This window comes from Malus domestica, chromosome 08 (genome assembly GCF_042453785.1).
Source record: "Malus domestica chromosome 08, GDT2T_hap1".
Taxonomy (NCBI): domain Eukaryota; kingdom Viridiplantae; phylum Streptophyta; class Magnoliopsida; order Rosales; family Rosaceae; genus Malus; species Malus domestica.
In genome coordinates this window covers 30,070,173-30,091,803 of record NC_091668.1, presented here as the reverse complement: position 1 = coordinate 30,091,803, position 21,631 = coordinate 30,070,173, and the positions used below count along the sequence as shown (strand labels likewise).

Sequence of the window (21,631 nt, the reverse complement as noted above, 5' to 3'; positions counted from 1 at the left end):
TAAATTTCAATTTACATTTTACTTTTTTCAATAAATTGTAAGAGACTTGTTGAATACTTAAATAAACACACATTATATGCTTGTTCCTTATGTTTTCATTATGTTCCAATACTTCATAATATATATGTCATTCTATTTTGTAGTTTTTGATGAAATTACATATATTTTAAGTATAAACAGACACTTATTTACATGAAATATAGTAGATTTACTTAATTCCGTCTAATCTGCCTACGCGCTAAGCCCCAGTCCGCCGCCCGACTAGTGCCTAGCGTCTTTTAAAACATTGCAATTTGTTCGCTCAATAATTCTGTGTAAGAAATGAATATATGTTATAAATAGGCAAAAGTTAGAGAAATAACCTTTGCTAGGGACAGGAGCGAGGTTGTTGCAAAATATTACACTAATACAAAATGATTGCAAATAAGAGAGAAATAGGAGGATACTGAAAATATTCTAACTTTTCTTTCGTTCTTGCTCTTATCTTTTGAACACTCGTAATGCTCTATTTATAGAGCAACTACTTTGAAAGCAAACAAATTACACTATTAAGCATATGAAAAGTTTATTGTATGCATGTGGGCATACATACCCACTTATTTACAACACTCTCCCTTGGATGCCTACATATTAACATCAGTTGCCTCGTTAAAACCTTACTTGGAAAAACCCAATGGGAAAAAACCATAGTGAAGGAAAAAGAGTACAACTTTACCCGGATTGTTGATATGGTGTTAAGCATGCTTATATTGCCTCGTTAAAACCTTGATAAGAAAAACCCAGTGAGAAAAATCCTAATTGAAGGGAAAAGAGTACAATATGCATGTATCATGGATGCTTCCCCTGAATTGTATCTCCCTCTGGTTCCGCATTCTTCAAATTGGTAAGCCGACGTAATCTAATTCCTTGCACTAACTTCTGAAATGTGCACTTTGGTAGAGATTTGGTGAACAAGTCTGCCAGATTTTCATTGGAATGGATTTGTCTGACTTCAATAACTTTAGCCTTCTGAAGCTCATGTGCACTGAAAAATCTTGGAGATATGTGTTTAGTCTTATCGCCCTTGATGAATCCTTCCTTCATTTGGGCAACATAGGCTACATTATCTTCATGTGTGACAGTTGGAGTGTCTGTCCTTGAAGGTAGACCACATGAATTCCGGATGCGATGGACCATTGATCTTACCCAAGAACATTCACGACTTGCTTCATGTAAAGCAATATTTCTGAGTGATTGGAAGATGTAACAACTAATGTTTGTTTTGTTGAGCGCCATGAAATTGATGTATCTCCATTAGTGAACACATATCCAGTTTATAAGCAGGCTTTGTGCGGATCAGAAAGGAAACCAGCGTTTGCATATCCAACAAGAATCTGGTCATTTGTGGATTTCTCTGAGTAGAAGAGACCCATGTCTATTATTCCACGAAGGTATCGTAATACATCTTTGACTCTCTTCCAATGACGAATTGTTAGAGCAGAGCTACATCTTGTTAACAAGTTGACTGAAAAAGCTATATCTGGTCTAGTACATTGTTCTAAATACAATAAAGCACCTATTACAATTAAATATGGTACTTCTGGACCAATGACCAGTTCATCATCTTCTTTTGGACGTAATGGATCTTTCTTAATATCCAAAGAACGAACGACCATTGGGGTGCTAAGTGGATAAGCCTTGTCCATGCCAAATTGCTTTAGTATTTTTTCAATGTAAGCTGATTGATGGACCAAAATTCCATTAGCACAATGCTCGATCTGCAGGCTAATATAAAATTTTGTTTTCCCAAGGTCTTTCATTTCAAATTCGCTTTTCAGATATTCAGCAGTTTTGTTGATCTCTCCAGGGGTTCCAACTAGGTTCATATCATCGACATATACTGCCACTATAGCAAATCTACTATTTGATTTCTTAATGAACACACAAGGGCATATGACATTGTTGGTATATCCTTCTTTGATCAAATACTCACTGAGACGACTATACCACATTCGTCCAGATTGTTTTAGCCCATATAATGATCGCCTTAATTTAATTGAGCACATACCTCGTGGTTTGTTAGTTGTTTCAGGCAACTTAAGTCCTTCTGGGACTTTCATATATATGTCAGTATCTAATTCTCCATATAGATACGCAGTGATGACATCTATAAGTCGCATGTCAAGTTTTTCTGAAACTACCAAACTTATTAAGTAACAGAACGTAATTGCGTCCATTACAAGAGAGTATGTCTCTTCATTAGGGGTGGGTTCAAAAAACCGAAAACCGAAAAAAACCGAAAACCAAACCGAACCGAAACCGAAAAAACCGAACCGAACAAAAAAACCGAACCGAATTGAAAAAACCGAACCGAACCGAATTCTTTTGGTTCGGTTCGGTTTTAGTGATCTAGAAACCGAACCAAACCGAATTAATTAAATTAATTTTTTTATTTAATTATTTGTTTTGGATATTATTTTCTAAACCCAATTTGTAAGTTAAAATGTGCTAAATCCAATGTGTTGCCAAACTTTAAGCTCAAAATATTAAAAAAAAGTCCTATAAAAACTCTAAACCCTAACCTATTATTTATCCCCCATATAAGGTTCCGGAGCCAAACCTCATCCTGAAGTACCTACATCCATCTCCATAGCACTGTCTACTTATGTCTCAGCTTTCTTTTCCAAATCTACTCTCATATAACATGTAACAAAATCCATAAACATTTATTTCGGGTAGATTACTTAGGGAATTTGTGATGGAAAAGAATCCAACACACACTAAATAAATCCACCCACGCATTACTTTTACTAATCAAGTTGTCAACATGCAGTTACAAACAAACAACCCTGATCTTTGAATAACATCATACAATTTAACTTTTCTAAGTCATTTGTACGATTTTTGTGTTGTGAGGTTGTTAGTTTGGACTTTGGAAGACTTGATTGATGATTTTAGTTCAACTTTAAATGTTTATTTTCATTGTCTTTGATTATAGTTAGAATGCTTATGTTATGATTGTGTTGGATATGTTAAAATTTAAAATTTCAATGTTTTTCATTTTTTGAAAGAAAAAAAAAAAACCGAAACCGAACCCAAAAAAACCGAACCGAAAAAAACCGAAAAAAAAATGAACCGAACCGAACCGAACCAAAATTTCGGTTTGGTTTCGGTTTTGACAAAAAACCGAACCGATTTAAACCGAACCCACCCCTACTCTTCATAATCAATTCCAGGCCTTTGTGAAAAACCTTGTGCAACGAGTCGTGCTTTATATCTTGCAATCTCGTTTTTCTCGTTGTCTTTCCTTGTGAATACCCATTTATAACCTACGGGGTTTACACAAGGCGGAGTTTGGACTACCGATCCAAAAACACTTCGCCTTTCTAAGGAATTTAATTATGCCTGGATTGCATCTTTCCACTTAGGCCAATCTTGTCTCTGTTTGCATTCATTAACAGAGTGGAGCTCAATGTCATCGCTTAATATAATTTCAGTGCCTACTGCAAATGCGAACATGTCGTCGATGATTATTTCATTTCGATCCCACAATTCATTAGTACATGCATAATTTATGGATATTTCTTTGCTTTCATGTACTTCTGTCTCTTCAGGGACATGTGTCTCATCAATGACATTTTCTTTTCAGAATCATGAATTGTGGATTTTTCATTTATTTTCTTTTCTTGAATGATTCCATTTGGGTTCAACTGTGCCCTCATTTTTCTCTTTCGAAGGGCTGAATCTTTTGAACCTGGGAGTTTACCACGCTTCAGACGTGCACTAGATGAATCACTCGCTGCCACTTTATTTTGTCCAATATGGACATCAATTCTTGCAGGTGCATTTGTAGCTGGTATATGTGACTTTGTCACTTTCGAAGCATCTTTAAATGCATATGGCATTTGATTAGCAATACTTTGAAGGTGAATGATCATTTTCACTTCATTTTCACATTGAATGCTTCAAGGATCAAAATGAGATAAGGTGGGAACAACTCATGTCAGCTTTTGCTGTTCTTCTGGAAAGGTCTTTTCTCCCCCTAATGACCAGAAGACTGTCTCATCAAAATGATAATCCACAAAACGAGCTGTAAATATATCACCTGTCAAAGGTTTCAAATATCTAATGATAGATGGTGAATCAAAACCCACATAAATTCCCAGTCTGCGTTGAGGTCTCATTTTAGTGCGTTGTAGCGGTGCAACAGGCACATAAACAGAACAACCAAAAACTCGTAAATGTGAAATGTTTGGATGATGCCCAAACACGAGTTATATTGATGAGTATTGGTGGTTGGCTATGGGTCTCAATCGAACCAATGATGCAATGCCTTTACTAAACCATTTTGAATATGGACATGAGGAATAGGGTGTTCAACATCAATGCCTAGTGCCATGCAATAATCATCAAAGGTTTGAGACGTAAATTCATTAGCGTTATCAAGTGGGATTGACTTAATGGGGTGATTTGGGAACTGTGCTCACAACTTAATTATTTGAGCAAGAAGTCTTGCAAAAGCTACATTTCGAGTAGACAATAGGCAAACATGTGACCATCGGGTATATGCATCAACCAAAACCATAAAATATCGAAATGGTCCACAAGGTGGTTGAATAGGTCCACAAATATCCCCTTAAATTCTTTGCAAAAATGATGGGGATTCAGCATCAACCTTTAGTTATGATGGTCTAGTTACCAACTTCCCTTGCGAATAAGCCTTGCAAGGGTTATCATTTGAGACAACAATATGTCTGCTCAATAATGGATGTCCATAGAGTGGGTAATGATCCTACGCATCATGGTGGATCCTGGATGATCCAGACGGTCATGCCAAAGCATGTAAATTTTTGAATCCATGAACTTCTGGTTCATGACAGTATATGCCTCAATTGTCCTTATGTATGTATAATACAATCCACTCGATAAATCACGCAACTTCTCCAATATACGCTTCTGGGTATCATTGTAGGTAATGCATAGATATTCCACATTTTCTGCACTTTTCGTTTCAATGTGGTATCCATTTAGACGTATGTCTTTAAAACTCAACAAATTTCGAGTGGATCGAGTAGCGTACAACGCATTTTGTATGGACAATATTGTTCCATTTGGTAACATGATCTAGGCTTTTCCTGAGCCTTCAATTACATCTGATTTCCTTGATATTGTTGTTACCTTTACTTTTTCAAATATCAAGTTCGAGAAATACTTTCGATCTCGAAGTATTGTATACATGGTTGCGCTGTCTGCAAGACAAAAATCTTTGTCATTGCTCTTGTTTTGAGAATAACTATAATTTTTATCCATGCTCTCTAAGTAAGGAAATTACAGTTAAAAGCAGTTTATTCATATTGGAATACTACTTTTATTGAATTGAAAATGTGAACATTAAATCACAAGTACAAATAACAAGAGTACATCAAACATAAATGATTCACTCGAACCCATACACTTCATTCCCTCTTTCAATAATGAAGTCCGAAACATCCAGGTGGGTTGTGTTCAATTCCCCTGATAAATCGAACATTGTATCAGTTATATCCATCGGTTTAGCCTGGTCAAGGAAATTGGTCTCGACACCCTTATCCTTGAGGAAGGCTTGATACAGATCCACTAGATGTTTTGGGGTGCGACAGGTACGCGCCTAATGCCCATTGTCATCACACCTATGGCAAACTCCTTCAAGATTTCTAGGAGTGTTCATATGAGCTTTGCCTTTCTAGCGATTTGCAATCTTAAATCTCAGGCCTGGATTATACCTTGGAACCTGGTTGTGAAACTGGATACCATGGTTCTTACCTTTCCCGTTCCACCGGCCTCACTTGTGGCCACGTCCTCGTTTGTAATTATTACCACGAGAGGATTTGGTATTCCCTTCAAGGGAAACAACATTCACTTCTGGGAATGGTGCTGATTCGGTAGGTCGGGACTGATGATTTTTCATCAAAAGCTCATTGTTTTGCTAGACTACAAGGAGTACAGATATCAACTGGTTGTACTTAGTAAAGCCTCTTTCTCTATATTACTGCTGCAGGAGCACATTGGAGGCATGAAAGGTGCTGAAAGTCTTTTCCAGCATATCTTCCTCAGTGATTGTTTCTCCACAGAGCTTCAATTGGGAGCTAATTCTGAACATTGCAGAAGTGTATTCAACCACCGTTTTGAAATCCTAGATCCTTAGGTGAGTCCACTCATAACGAACCCTTGGAAGAATCACCGTTTTCTGGTGATTATATCTATTTTTCAATGCCTTCCAGAGGGTTAATGGATCTTCAACCGTGAGGTACTCACTCTTTAGTCCCTCATCAAGGTGGTGATGGATAAAGATCATGGCCTGCACCCGATCTTGAGAAGATGCACTGTTATCCTCCTTAATGGTTTCCCCAAGATTTCCTACCTCCAGATGGATCTTGGCATCCATTACCTAGGTAAGGTAGTTCTTTCCAGTAATATCTAGGACAAAAAAAATCAAGCTTTGCCAAGTTCGCCATTTTCTTTTCTGAAGAAAAATGAGGTGTGTAAGAACTTGCAATAATATGTATTCTGAAGGAATATATTGTTAGAACTTCTGGTTCTTACAAAATTTTCATTTTGATATTCAGGCCAAAATGATAAGCACTCGAAACTTTAGGTTCGAGATTTACATGATGAATGAGGAGGGTGATTGTACCGCACCATTCGCATCGAAATAACATAGGATGGACGATTATTCCGTACCACTCAAGCAGCAGAAAAATTTAAATATGCAGAGCAGGGTGGGTGATTATACCACACCACCTAAAATTGCAATAAAATTAAATAGCAGGAAAATTTAAATATGCATGGTAGGGTGGGCGATTATACCGCTCCACCTAAAATTTGAAGTAAAATTAAATTTGCAGTCCAAGATGGACGATGATACCACAACATCTTTGATCGCAACAAAGATAAATAAACATTCGATTAATTCTTCGCGAGGGTATATCTAGAAGAACAATAAAATCCTTGGAGGAAACATTTTTCTTTCGGCGAAGAGAAATCAGAAATGGTTAGAGAGTTGTGCTGATAACGTGTTATAAATAGGCAAAAGTTAGAGAAATAACCTTTGCTAAGGACAAGAGCGAGGTTGTTGCAAAATATTACACTAATACAAAATGATTGCAGATAAGAGAGAAATAGGAGGATACTGAAAATATTCTAACTTTTCTTTCTTTCTTGCTCTTATCTTTTGAACACTCGTAATGCTCTATTTATAGAGTAACTACTTTGAAAGCAAACAAATTACACTATTAAGCATTTGAAAAGTTTACTGTATGCATGTGGGCATACATACCCACTTATTTACAACAATATATATGTTTCTTCTTGATTTCTGCAATTTGATCAGTTAGTACTCAAGGCTTTTGGCAGTGGTTTTCCTCTCAGAAATGAGGTAAACAGAAGTAGTGATCTCTCTGGCTGCGAAATTGGAGCTTCATGGCCAGCTCCTCTTATGGTAGCGTAAGATAAAGCGTCACTGTATACTTGTGTCCATCCAGCAACCTGAAAAGTTAAAAATTTATAAAGGATAAAAACTGCTAAGACCACAAGTAGATAGTCCGAATTTTCCACTGATATTATATTCACGAACTGACCTGTTTTTCTTGAACCCAGACTCTGTAAGGCACATTCGTTTGTAGCCCCAAGTCTTTTGCCAATCCGTTCACCAGTGTCCGTGTACTCGTTAGTGGAATAATAGAATCTTGATCTCCACTGTGGAAAACATGTAAGATAAACTTTTAAGGACAATTTCTAAAAGACTAAGATTATTGAAGATGGCAAGAGTTTTGACTTGTACAATGGTGAGACTCATCACCTATAAATCAAAACCCGAATTCCAGACTTGACAAGGTCACCTAAAACTGGAAGCATCGGAATTTCATGGTCTTTCATGTCATACTCAAGGACACCTACGCTGTAAAAGAGGATAATCAAATTTAAAAGCACAGTAAACAAAAAAGAATTGCTGCACATGGAACATTTCTTTGATCTTTAAATAGTTTGGAATATAATTGGAATTCTTTTCATGTTTTGATTCATCTTCGGAACCTACTACGCTTATGTGCACCAGTGATTCAAATGAGATGAGATGATTACTTGCTGCAAATTGTCCAATTTGTGACTCGGGCATGAAGCGCCTCCTGTACATCAGGTCGGTTGAAGTATGTAACTGTTTCATCACCGATACAGACATTTATCTTCACTGTTTTTCGCTGCAGATGTGATCGGTGAGTTGGAAGTTTGTATATTAACGTGGAGAATTCGAAAGAAATGAAAGGAGAAAATACCAAGGCTTACCAGTTGGAAAGATTGAGCTTCGACGGATGATAAACAGACATCGAGAGTAACGTCATATTGGTTGATCAAATGTGCAGGGACTTCTCTTTCAAATTGGTTCGCTACTGCATCACAAGCAGGGCTAAGTGGACCACCACGAATTGCCTCCTGTCTAAAAATTTCAGAAGAGTTGCAGACTGAAGTCAAATTTTCGAAGGTCGCATCTGATATTAATCCATGAGACCACCAGTACTCTGCTGGTGAGTTGGCATCAGTATTGAATTCCAAAAGAGGATTGCCAATCTGCAAGCAAAAACAGCTCAAGCATGACATCTTAGTCGAAAACATCAACTCCAAAGTCACCTCACTTTTTCGATTCTCGTTTGCTTACTGCTACTGCTTTCAGATTGAACTTCAGTTTTGATTGGATAATGAGTTGTGCAAGCTGTGGAACATAGTGGCCTGGCAGTGAAAAAATGGAATTTTTTAGAAGCACGTCGTAAGTTTGTACCTTCCGAGTTTTCTAATTGGTCATTAGTGATAGAAATGATGGTTTTACAAGTAAATAATGTTACCTGCATAGCTCTGTCCTGTGATAAACAAATCCCTATTTTTATACTCAGGGAATTTGTGGAACCAGCGCCGAAGGAACTCAAAATTATCTCGTGCTAAAAAGAAGAGAATCGGAACATGATCAGAATGTACATGTTTACTATTTTCGGGTTATATTTTGTTGGTTGATGAGGATTGAGAAGGTCATATGAAGCAAAAACCTGTGATATCGTCGTTCACGAAGCCATAGAATGATTTGTTTTCTGAGTAGGAGAAGCCTACTCCTGCAGGTGACTCCAAGAATAGCATATTTGCTTCTGCAAATATTATATAACAGGAGAAAATCCATCGTAATTAGTATCAATGTTACGAGAATAATCGGGAGCAGAATCTAATTAAGAATGAATGTGACATAATTGTGATCACTTAAAACTATAATTTAATGGATTAATTACCTCTATTCCAACTAAAATCGTTCTTGAGTAAAATGTCTCCGCTTGGTAGAAAAGGTCCGTGCGCGATGAAAGCTCCTCCAACAGATGAACAACCAGGACCTTCACTTTAAACTCACAAAGCTCAGTTTTTTGGTTCGTAATTGTACTACGCAACACGCATTCATTAATGTATAAAATGTTACAAATATAGGCCTCGCTAAGTTGGCTGAAGCAGTAAGAGCAAAAACAAATAACGCATGAAATTTTTCCGGTAGAGATTATATTTGAAAATGGATTTGGATGGAAGCTCACCTCCATTGAGCCAAAGAACAAGAGGCTTTGAAGCAGGATCAGTTTGTGCTTCAACAAAGTAGTAAAAAAGTGATCTCCCTTGCTTTTCATCCACAGTTACATATCCTGCATATTGCTGGAAGTTGACTTGTGGCTGACCAGGCAACCTTGTGATTTTATCAGCTTCTTGGAGGGAGTTTTCCGTGGAAAACGCTTGGATGACAGTTGCAAAGACTGCGGCGACGACGACGATACTCCCTCGTTGAGGCTGCATCATGAGAGAGAGAGAGAGAGAGAGAGAGAGAGAGAGAGAGAGAGAGATCATCAATTATGAATTGTGGTGTGGGATGGTAAAAGTATATAAAGATCTTATCTCGATTTTGTCTGGTACCAAGCTGGCTAAGTTGTGTAAGACAAATTGTCCAAGAGCTCACGTATTCAACGTATTGTATTGTTCTGACGTGGGTTAGGCGGGACAACCTGTTACGATACCAGGTTCATAAATGTTCATGAGTACAACTTGCTCTTGCAAGAAAGGTATTCTACTTTGAGATTCTAAGCAAGTGTTATGCATATATATAGGGATCGGATGTCTTGAGTTTGATGCATATCACAATACTGCTACACTAGGTAGGGAACGGATTTCCATTTTTTTTTTCTTCAGAAAATGGGGATTAGTTGTGGCCCTATGGAACCCACTCCGCTTCGAATTTCAACGATCCAAATTGACTATTTTGTAAGTCTTGATTCATAAATCATCCTTGAAACAATTCAATCCATGACAGTTTGTCCATTTAATTGTCATGCTGAAATTTCAATTTTTCTTAGAACACAATGTTTGATGCATATAACAATATTGCTACACCATTTGCCTATTCAATTGTCAATTTGTCACGATAAAGTTTCAATGTTTTTTAGAACACAGTGTTTGTCAATTTCTTTGAACTCAATTGGATGCCTCAAATTGAAAGGATGATCTGTAAGGTACAACTTGAAAAATAGATAGTTCGGACCATTGAAGTTCAATGTGGTGTGGGCCATACAACCAATCTCCATTTTTTGAAAAAAAAAAGGGGGATCCCAAGACTCTGACTACTACACTAGTGTGAGTTTAATATGTTGGTACCCCACTCACGAGTTTGTATATTGAAGTTATGAATGCCATAAACTGATATTATATTTCAACTTTTCGCCCTAACGAAGGAGTGTGATTTTTGTATGGTTCAATATATTAGTATTACACTCACATTTTTTGACGTATTGTGGAAGTAAATATTGTGTGTCATTTCATGAATCAATAAATAAATAAGAATTTGGGTCCTGTTTCTCCCACTCTGTTTTTTTATTTAAAATTTACAATGTCAAAGAAAATGACAAGAAAAATGTGATACACATGTTTTACAAAATAGATTGACTTGGTGTCGTGTTGTTCGCAATATTAACCATAGTCTAGTGAACAAAGCCCATGGTGCTACCTGTTCAATTGATCAAAATACCCATCACTCATCTAGCATCATCTCAATGGTACATTGACAGCAAGGCTTGGATAACTGTGCAGAGATAAGGATGAGCAAGAAGAATATTCTTATAGGATTTCAAATGTAGTCATGTATATAAATACTATTGTTTTACTCTTTATGTTTTTGAGCTTTAGGTCTTTCAGGATAGCAACATATCTTGTAATCAATTCAAACCATATACAAAGATGATTCTTTTCCTCAACTTGTAGTTTAAAATTTCGAAAAGCTTGCCCAAAGCTCGTTTCAAGCTGCTTAGTTCCAAGCTAACTGCTCAATCTCCGCAGCTTAGCTTGAGGGGGAATATTAACCATAGTCCAGTGAACAAAGCCCATGGTGCTATACCTTGCCAAGACACATGTTCAATTGATCAAAACACCCATCACTCATTTAGCATCACCTCAACGGTTCATTGATAGCAAGGCTTGGACAGTTGTGCATAGATAAGGATGAGCAAGAAGAATATTCTTATAGGGTTTCAAATGTAGTTGTTTGTACCATACTTGACCAATCCCGAAACTACCAAGCACTGGTCAACGTCATACCTTCAAGGACCCACTGAGGGGTTCATGCTGAGACACCCCTACGAAAGCACAAGAGTTTCCCACCAACCAGGAGGCCAATCACAGTACGACATATGTCAACGTCAGAATAAAGCTCACAGAGTCCCATATCGACCTCGGACAAAAGCTAGAGACTCTCCTCAACTATGAAAGAAGACAATTCTCCTACAATTAATCCCTAATGTCATTATTGTACTTAAACTAGTCATTAGAACCCATTGATGATAACTATGCTTAAACTTATGTATGTGTAAACCTTTCACAATTAATGAGAACTCATCGACTTCGTGGATGTAACCAGACTTAGGGTGAACCACGTACATCTTCTGTTTGCTTCCTTATCTTTATCTTCTTACATATTATCCTCACTAGGTGACCGGAGCAACTGAACGAAGGTCACAAACTTGACACTCTACATTGTTCCAAAGTCTTCACTAATTTTTTGCATCAACATTTGGCGCTGTCTGTGGGAAGAAGACATTTATTCATACTCTCTCCAACTTTATCAAGCTGGTTTCCATCGTCCGTACGCTCTCATTCGATCAAGCATCCATCTCCAACAAGGGGAGCAAAGGAAGCCACATCACATAGAACGACACTCCCCTTGTGCCTAGTGTAAGGCAGCGAAGAAATGAACGAAAGAACTTTGTTCTTCAAGCTAAAGTCGAAGAGCTGGAGGCTCAGAACAATAATATAGCAATGAATAATGAGATCCTCCAAAGCAGCATGAGAAGGTTTTCGAGATGCTCCATGAGGATAGGCATACTCAATCACACGAGCGCATTACCTCTGTAGACATCAACCATCACTTGGGTGCCCCTCAACACCGGGGGGAGGGGGGGTCACCAGTCTTCAACATGGATATTCCTGATGAGGAGCAAGCTACTCATCAATATGTTGATCAACGTGAGACTTCTCTCAACCCAGCTGTTTCAACCCAAAGCATGAGAAGTGAAGGGAGACACCTCCTTACAGAGGGAATGTAAGGATCAAGAGTCATTTACCTTGACTGTCGAGACTTCCTGAGATAGCATTGAGAAAATTCTATCCACATAGGCTCAAGGATCAAAGACCCAAAAGTCATTGAAGGGCTTGGTCCTCTACCACAACGTATGCCAACACTCAATCCAAGAAAGGAACAACATGCCTTAGAGGGACATGAAGGTGTAAGAGACTCAGGGGACTTCCAAATGGCACGTCCTGGAAGCCAATACGGTGAATCTAAGGAAAAGACACATGTCTTTGACCAAACTCCCATATTTCCAAAGGATGAGGGAAACTTATGAATGAAAGTTCTAATGGTGCCTGACTCTACTTGTGACCCTTTTATCATGCATCTCCTCGAAGAAGTGAACAGGCTAAAGGTCGAATGTCATGCCCAAACCTCTGGCTGGGATTAACCAAGGCCCGACCTTCTGACAAGGAGAATATTTGGCACCCCTCTATAAGGAGAAACAAAACAGAAGCTTGGCTTGCAATCTTATACTGGGAGGGAAGATCCAATTGAGCATATCCACCTCTTTGAATCTACCATGGCATATCGAAGACACAATGATGAGGAACGATGTCTCATATTCCCCTCAACTCTCTCTGGTTGAGCTCTTAATTGGTATTGTCGTCTTTAACCTAATATTATGGATTTCTTCGCTGAACTAAAAAGACTCTTCGTGGCTCAACACATCTTCCAAGCTGATCCCTTACACTTCGCTGATGAGCTATACACTATTCGTCAGAAATCAAACGAGTCATTGCGTGAATATGTCGGTCGCTTCAGTTATGAGTACTTTCGTTGCGCTGAGGTAGATAACAAAACAGCACTCAGGGCCTTCACGGTAGGCATGCATGGATGTTTCTTCAAGTACATGATCAATGCTAACACTTGGAAGACTTACTCTGAGATGATGTGCAAGCTTACAATCATGCCTTTGCCGAGGCAATGACAAACCAAAGGAACACTCTTAAGGTTAACTCATATAAACAAGTGGGGAGTGGAAGTCAAGTTCTACCAAGTTAGGAGGTTTTGGCCATTCAGACACGCATTGCACCATTTTCTGCCTCACTTAGCTACTCACTAAGTCACCAAACGTATTCGTCTCTTGGTAAGAGGCATGGTATAAAATATCGATGATATCAGAAATATCGGTAGTCCAAAAACAGGGAAATTTTGATGGAAATATCGGGATATTATCGATATCGATAAAAATTGAATAAAAACCACGGAAATTGTAAGAAAACTTGGAAATTTTTATTGAAACTTTGGAGAATGTTTATTTAGTCAATTATCTATTAGTTTATCAAAAAAATATAGAAGGAAATGCATTACATGATGGATTTAACTGATTTAAGTTGATTATAAAGCTAACTGGCAAACATTGTGAGTGTAGAAAATATGTAGTAATTAATGAAAAAAAGATTAAACACACTATAAGCATTTATATATAATGATTTACTACAATATTTTACACTTTATACATTGCATGGTAAGATACATGAGTGATTTAGTACCACATAAAGTTCCTATGAGGTTCAAAATTTTCACTATCTTCATCATCTCTATGTGTAGAGTAAGTTTATTGTGAAGAGTATTCATCAAATGATAAATCCCCAAAATAGTTTTGCATGTAATTGTTAACATGCCACTCATATAAATATAAATATTTTAGTATATTATCACTAAAACATAAGTGATATATCGTGGTTAAGGTGTTGGAAGAGTAAAATGGGAGGGGTTCAAATTCCCTTTGTGTTTTTTTTCCATTTTTTTTTTTTCCTTCCTTTACATCGATATTTTCGATATTTTAGCGATATTACACCGATATTCGATATTTTCCAATATTATCGTCGATATTGTCGATATTTGTATGATATGTACATGGATATGTTCCGAAATATCCGTGATTCGAAAAAATCGAAATATCCTCGATATTTCGTCGATATTATCGATATTTCAGACTATGGTAAGAGGGAAGATTTTTACTCTCAGCAAGCTCATTACAACAAGAGGGATAAAGGTTCGTATCAAGACAATTAAGAGTGAACGTACCTTGGGGTCAAGGCTCGCTCTTTCAAAATGGGAGGACTAGGTGCTGAAGGAAATGCTATTATAAGAAGGCATACACTTTACAAATGTTTTGACCCTCAACCGTTTGAGATCTTTGGTAACACAAGCCATTTGGCAAATATTTAAAAAAAGGAAAGTCAGACAACTTCGCTTAAGTTTTTTACATTCCTAACACTGGAACATTTGGTCTACGCTGACCTACCTCTATACTCTAACTCAAAGCTTCAACATGCGTACTTTGACACAAAGTAAGTGAAACTAAGTATTACAACCAACATGGTTCACATATCGAAATCATGGATTCCTTCATGTATAGCAAAACATTCATAAGCATCACTCATGTTAATCAACATAAACATCATACATTTCAACACATTCATACATAAGCCAACTGAGCTTTGAAAGGGTGTCAACATACTTTTTGTCATTCAGCACTTGCTATAATGTGCCTTGGCACCTTGCTCTTATTCTCACCAACCAGGTGATGAAGGAACTCACATTCGTATCACCAACCAGGTGATAAAAGGTACAACCCGTACTCTAATATCATTCGACAACTTTCCACTCTTATCACCAACTAGGTGATGAAGGAACTCACCTTCGTATCACCAACCAGGCGATGAAGAGTACAATTAGTACTATTAATAAACAGTTTTGCATCAGCAACTCACCATTCTTCCCACCAACTAAGTGATGAAGGAACTTACCTTTGTATCACCAACCAGGCAATGAGCTTCGCAAGGGTGTCAGCCTTCCTAGCCACCTACGTGTCATAGAGTCAAGAATCGAACTTTGAATGAATCTTGTAAAATATGGGCCTGAAATTCATCACAACTACTAAGTCACCCTTGGTGGTGAGCCAGTCTTTTTTTCTTTTCTTTTTTCTCCATTTTTTTGCTTTTCTCTCACTTAATTTGTTAGCATAATCTCTACTAATTAATAAAACACTTATTATCAACCAAAATTCTATGAAATTACCAGTTTAACCCTCTAATTAAAATAGAACATGAATAAGAAATATGGGGCATAAATGTAAATTCACACAACCAAATTTTGCTTTTTTTTTTCAAAGTCTCGCCTACATGTAATCCTAACATATCTCTAATTAAAAAAAAAAATTCTCACTCTTACATTCTCTATCACTCTCTTCCTCTCTCCTTTTATTTCAAAAACAAAAATAAAAAAATTTCTCACACACTTTGTGTGTGCCCATATGCTAGTATAAATTATAATAGGGTCATTTTGGTTCCGGTCCCTAATCAACTTAATTGTTAGATTGAAACCTTGTTTGTTTAAATATTTTGATCAATGTTCTTAGCATCATTTAAGAGATTTAACTCATGCATTTATGCATTTAATGTCCCACAAATTATGGAATCTAAACAAATTCAAATAATTTTTTTTAAAAAAAATATAATAAATAGTTAAAAATGAATTTTATAATAATATTGTTCTTCACAAAAATTATAGCAAAAAATAATAATAATGTACCCACATTGACACACCCCGACTCGGAAAGTCTAGTAGGACTTCGAATCGAGCTGTACTGGCCGACACCCGAAATGTGACGAAGCCATGAAGTGTAATGATGAGGAAAAAAAGTGAATAAATTTAAACCTTAAATGTGCCTAATTATGAGTGCGTTGTAAGCGGGAATGAACCCGTTTCACACGTGATTACAGAGCATAGGTAAAGTACAGTAGAGTAAGATAAGAATTATACCATCAATGGTAGTCACTTATTTTGGAATAGGCATATTATCCTCATCGATACGGAAGTTCAGCTACTAAAACCTGGAGAGGCGGAAAACAGAAAACGTGAGTGGCCTGACAACAAAGTTTTAATAAAGATCTTCTAAACTTTATAACCCCTCAATGCAACACCTGTATAATTTCCAGAAAATCAATATCACGTACTAATGTGGAATCAAAAATATATCAACAGTAATTCCATAAATATACGATGACACCGCATCTCATCAATAATATGAATAAACATATGCTCAATGATCCATATTAGCACACAAGTCGGAGTCACCTAATGTGACCTGTACGACCACACCCATATCTCAACAATCAATGCTAGCACATAAGTCGGAGTCACCTATAGTGACCTGTACGACTTATCCATATCTCATCAATCAATGCTAGCACATAAGTCGAAGTCACCTATAAATCAATGCTAGCACATAAGTCGAAGTCACCTATAGTGACCCGTACGACTTATCCATATCTCATCAATCAATGCTAGCACATAAGTCGGAGTCACCTATAATCACATAAGTCGGAGTCACCTATAATGACCCATACGACTTATCCATATCTCATCAATCAATGCTAGCACATAAGTCGGAGTCACCTATAGTGACCTGTACGACTAAATCTATATCTCATCAATCAACGCTAGCACATAAGTCGGAGTCACCTATAATGATCTGTACGACTGAATCTATAGCTCATAACTCAAACTAGCTGGAGTTACCTAAAGTGACCTGTACCTAAAGTGACATGTACGACAATACACCTGCACACGAGTCGGAACCACCTATAATGGTCTGTACGACAAGACTGGGTGTAAATAGATATGCTCAAGTGCTACGATCACGTGAAGACTGTGCGAATAATCGCGAGTCACCTACGAGTCGGAACCACCTATAATGGTCTGTACGACAGGACTATGCACTTACCTTGGATCCAAGGTGAGCGTAAGGTGCGGGAGGTGAACATCACGTGAAGGACTGTGCCCTGGCCACATGCGAGAGCACTAACATTGGGGGTGCATGTTTATGAGCTTTCAATGCATCTCAACATAACATGTACAACTCATGGGCAACCCATATGACCAGGTCGGAGTTGCCTAAAACATAAATGTAGTCATTCCATAACTCCATCATTTCAACCAATACCATAAACTCACCTGAACTTACCTGTGTGTCTTGCGTTCACCTTTAATTATGTGCAAGTAACATACCTATGGATATACCAGGATGTAAATCTGAAATTCAACCATATAATAATATTTCCAAATATATAAACATATATACAAATGGCATAAAATGCATAAGCTGTAACGCCCCGCTCCCGAACTATTTACCTTTGGAGATAATTATAGATGATAAGCCCAACTAAACACTAGTTTAATTAACTATCATTACTAACTATTTTTCACTTCATGTTACGATTCTTCACACATTGATTTATAACCAACATTTAACCACCAAAACATAAGGTTAAATCTCACATTTTCCACCAATCTCCTTCACATTGCTCAATTCCTCAAACAAGGCTATTGTCTCAATTATTCATTCTTATTTATTGTATGGTTGCATCTAACATCTCGTTAAACTGCCTACGTACCCTAAACAGGGATCAAGCCATCCGTAGTTCATACTAGTACTTCAAAGCATTCACAGTAATTATATGTAGGTAATATGCATAATTCAATTTAAAAAAATTTGTGGAATTATCAATCATGTGTATATATATACGATAGAAAGGAAAAGACCTACTCACCTGGAGTCCATGCTATGATTCTCTAGCACGCACATCGAGTTGTCCCGAATGATTGGCGCATAAAACAATTATCGAATCACATCTCAGAACTCTTATAAATAGAATACATCGTTCACATAAAGCACATCCTCAAGGACATTCTAAAATAGTTTGAGACCCATTGACCACAATTCAACCGTCGATCAAAGATTGACGGTAGGGTCTACAACCCTGCATAACTCGATCCAGAAGATCCGCATATCAAATTTCCAATCCGCAACTTCCAAAGATCCACATTATCTGTTAGAATAACATACTAAAATTTCATTACGATCCAACAGTCGAATCTCCGCCAATTGCCCAAAACCAAGTGGCGGTTAATATTTATTTTACGAACTTGCAAATCCAATTCGGGAAGATCCGTACGTTGGATTCCCGATCCGTAAATTCCTATGATTCTTAAATATTACGTATTATAATGTATCCAAGTTTGGTGACGATCCAACGGTCGGATCATTGATTCACATTTTTACCAAGTAACGTATCGTAATGAATTTAGGTTCAAACGATCAACCTACGTTATACGAATATCAAAAATGAATTCAAGACATCTAAATTAGCCTAAAAGTAGCATCGATGGTCCTCTGGCCACCCGCCGCCGCGGATGGCGGTCGGCCACCCCGACTTGCCGGAAAATTCAACTATTTCTAAAAATTACCAAATTTTACAGAATTGTAGGTCTCAATGAGTAGAGTGAACTTTATACTTGTGGCCAAGTCTAATTTGACCTAGAAAGATTCTAATTTTGCTAAAACCTGTCTGAAACCCTATCTGTGGGTGTGCTTTGATTCATCCTCAAATCAATTCCAACACTCCAACCAACAATTGGTCATTTATCCTGAGCTCAAGGGAAGTTGGTTGATGGTAGGGATTGACGGGGAGAGTAGCAGAAAACGGCGGAGCGCCGTCGGGTGTCCTCAGATTCGTCATCGCCACACCCCACGAAACAGAGCCAAATCCTGTCTAATTTGTGTAGGAAATTGAAGAAGAAGGACTAATGAGAAGTTCCCATGTATTGGCCTGATGAAATTCGCCTGAATTTGACCGGAGAAAGCACCGGATTTCATGCATTCTCACAGGGTCCGATTTCAAAGGAGAAACGGGTTGAGGGGAACCCGGGTAGTCAACCCCTCTCCCTCCATCCTTTCCCTCCCGTCTCTCCCTCTGATTCGTCCCCTCTCTCTTCTCCTTCTCCTTCATTTGTCCTCCTCCCATCAGATAGGGACTTCCTCCCCCGTACCACATTCTTTCCCATTCTTCTTCTTTTCTCATTCATTACCCTTCCCACATGGTGGGAGTTTTACTTAAGTTATAACTAAACTTTAGATAACAAATTTCTAACGTCCGTAACTATACCGTTTTAATCCGGACTCACGAACGCTCAACAAAAATCAAACATTCTTGCCACTAAGGGCATTTTCATAAAATCACTACTTTAAACTTTATAAAACTTAAAATTTGGGACGGGATGCCACACACATAATAATTAACATAGTTTTTAAAATAACTATTGATATATTCTAAAATATAAAATAAATACATATAATTGGCATGGGTACATTTAGCAAAATTAAAAATGGTTACAAATAAATTAAAAAATATGGGTACAAATACAAATAAAAGTTTAAAAAATATGGGTACGAAAAGGAATTAATATATGGGTACAAATTAAAAAAAGAAAATGGGTACAAATTAAAAAAAGGGTTGCAAATTAAAAATGGGTACAAACTAAAAATAAAAATATCTGATAAAAAAATTTAGGCATAAATATGAATATATCAAGTGTAACGTTTCTAACACTAAATGAATATATTTAGAAAGAAAAAAAAATTATTATTGGAATAATTAATGCCGTTTATTAAAATCTAAGGATCTTGATCAAAAATTGAAAATGAATAATGTTTTAATCAATGGAGGAGGGAAAATAGGGATGGGAACCTAATTTTTCTATATATTTTATGTGGTTGTGGCCTCATGTAAGCTATAATATTATTTAGTTCTTCACACCAGTAGTCTATTTTTTCAACGGTTGGGAAGACTCAAATAGGTATTTTAGTCTTTCCCTAACCACAATCGTGTAATTTACGAGCACCGAAAATCATACTCATGACGTACTTTGTGAAATTCATTCCCAACTAATAGACCATCCGGTGATGGTTTAATATTGTTTAGTTTCTATTTGTAATTATTGAGCACATCAATTTTGTTTTCTCGGATGACTTTGGCATTGTTTGTTTTTTTTTTTTTAATTTAATAACTAAATTGTAGATGTGCCAACATAAGTACATAACTGAAGGTTTAGGTCTAATAATATAAATTTATACTTGAGTAATAAATTTGAATGTTATTTTATAATATTTTAGGTATATTTAATTTTTTGTGTATATTTTCAACACTGTGTTCATGTCGTATCGTGTTTTTATTTTTTTAAATTGGATATATCTTCGTTGTATCATGTCGTATCTCCATATCCATGTCCATATAATGTATTAGCCTTAAATAAGACTAGCTAGAGTGAGACTATGTGGGTTTTGAGCTTTTAATTATACATGCAGAAATTTACTGTTAAATCATTCCTGATGGCTACTAGCTAGTACTGGTAATACTTTTCAACTTCAAGACTTGCAATTTTCTCCAGTCACCAAGAAAAAATGAATTAAAATTGTTGTTGGAAAGCCAAGTCCAATTTGGCTTCCACTAATTCATGTTGATTATTAAAGGGACATTTGATAAAGACGTTTTGCTTTGAATTTTCATTTTGTTTAATAAAATAAAGAATAAAGAACTCTTTTAATAACTAGTTCTACTTGTTTTTTTTAGTATTGAAAATTAAATTAGTTACCAAACGAATTTTCAATTTTTGGCATAAATAAAAACTGAAATGTTATCAAACGGATCCTGTAAGTGAAATAGGTTGAAATTCTATCATAAACCAATTGCTAATATAAGAATGAATCTTTCCTAGTAGCTAGTACTGGTAATACTTTTCAACTTCAAGACTTCCGATTTTCTCCGGTCCAAGGCCAAGAAAAATGAATTAAAATTGTCATTGGAAAGCGAAGTCCAATTGGTTTAGACTAATTAAGATTAATTATTAAACTAAAAACAAAATATTAGAATTAGTTATCAAACAGGCACATGCAAAGTCACTTCTTTCTCCGATGTAGAATTGATATTGTTAACATGCTCATTCACGTATGACAAATTTTCAAACAAATTTTCAAACCTTACAGGTAAACAAAACAAATTGGGTGACATGGAGCAAGTGTAGTCATTGGGCTTCACATGCGGAACAATTTGTTCTGATATCATGAAGGAAGTTGAGGTTTCGCCATAACACTAACTGACAATAAGGAATAATACAATTACTTATAAGCACATGCAA

At 36.8% G+C, this 21,631-nt stretch overlaps 1 protein-coding gene across 2 annotated transcripts; it reads right to left on the bottom strand.

Moving 5' to 3' along the window:
• Positions 1–170: 170 nt before the first annotated feature.
• Positions 171–9,892, bottom strand: LOC103421418 (serine carboxypeptidase-like 45). 2 transcript variants are annotated; one of them, XM_070826585.1, is made up of 11 exons: positions 9,576–9,892; positions 9,285–9,383; positions 9,051–9,146; positions 8,853–8,945; positions 8,669–8,739; positions 8,299–8,580; positions 8,098–8,213; positions 7,817–7,915; positions 7,596–7,713; positions 7,299–7,503; positions 171–310 (listed from the first exon to the last, which is right to left on the bottom strand). In XM_070826585.1, exons 1-10 carry the CDS (start codon positions 9,877–9,879, stop codon positions 7,345–7,347), a joined length of 1,437 nt encoding a protein of 478 aa, XP_070682686.1. In that variant the 5' UTR covers positions 9,880–9,892; the 3' UTR covers positions 171–310; positions 7,299–7,344. The 2 variants fall into 2 exon arrangements, with proteins under 2 accessions (XP_070682686.1, XP_070682685.1); XM_070826584.1 differs by lacking the exon at positions 171–310 and having other exon boundaries at positions 7,146–7,503.
• Between the last annotated feature and the right edge of the window lie 11,739 nt (positions 9,893–21,631).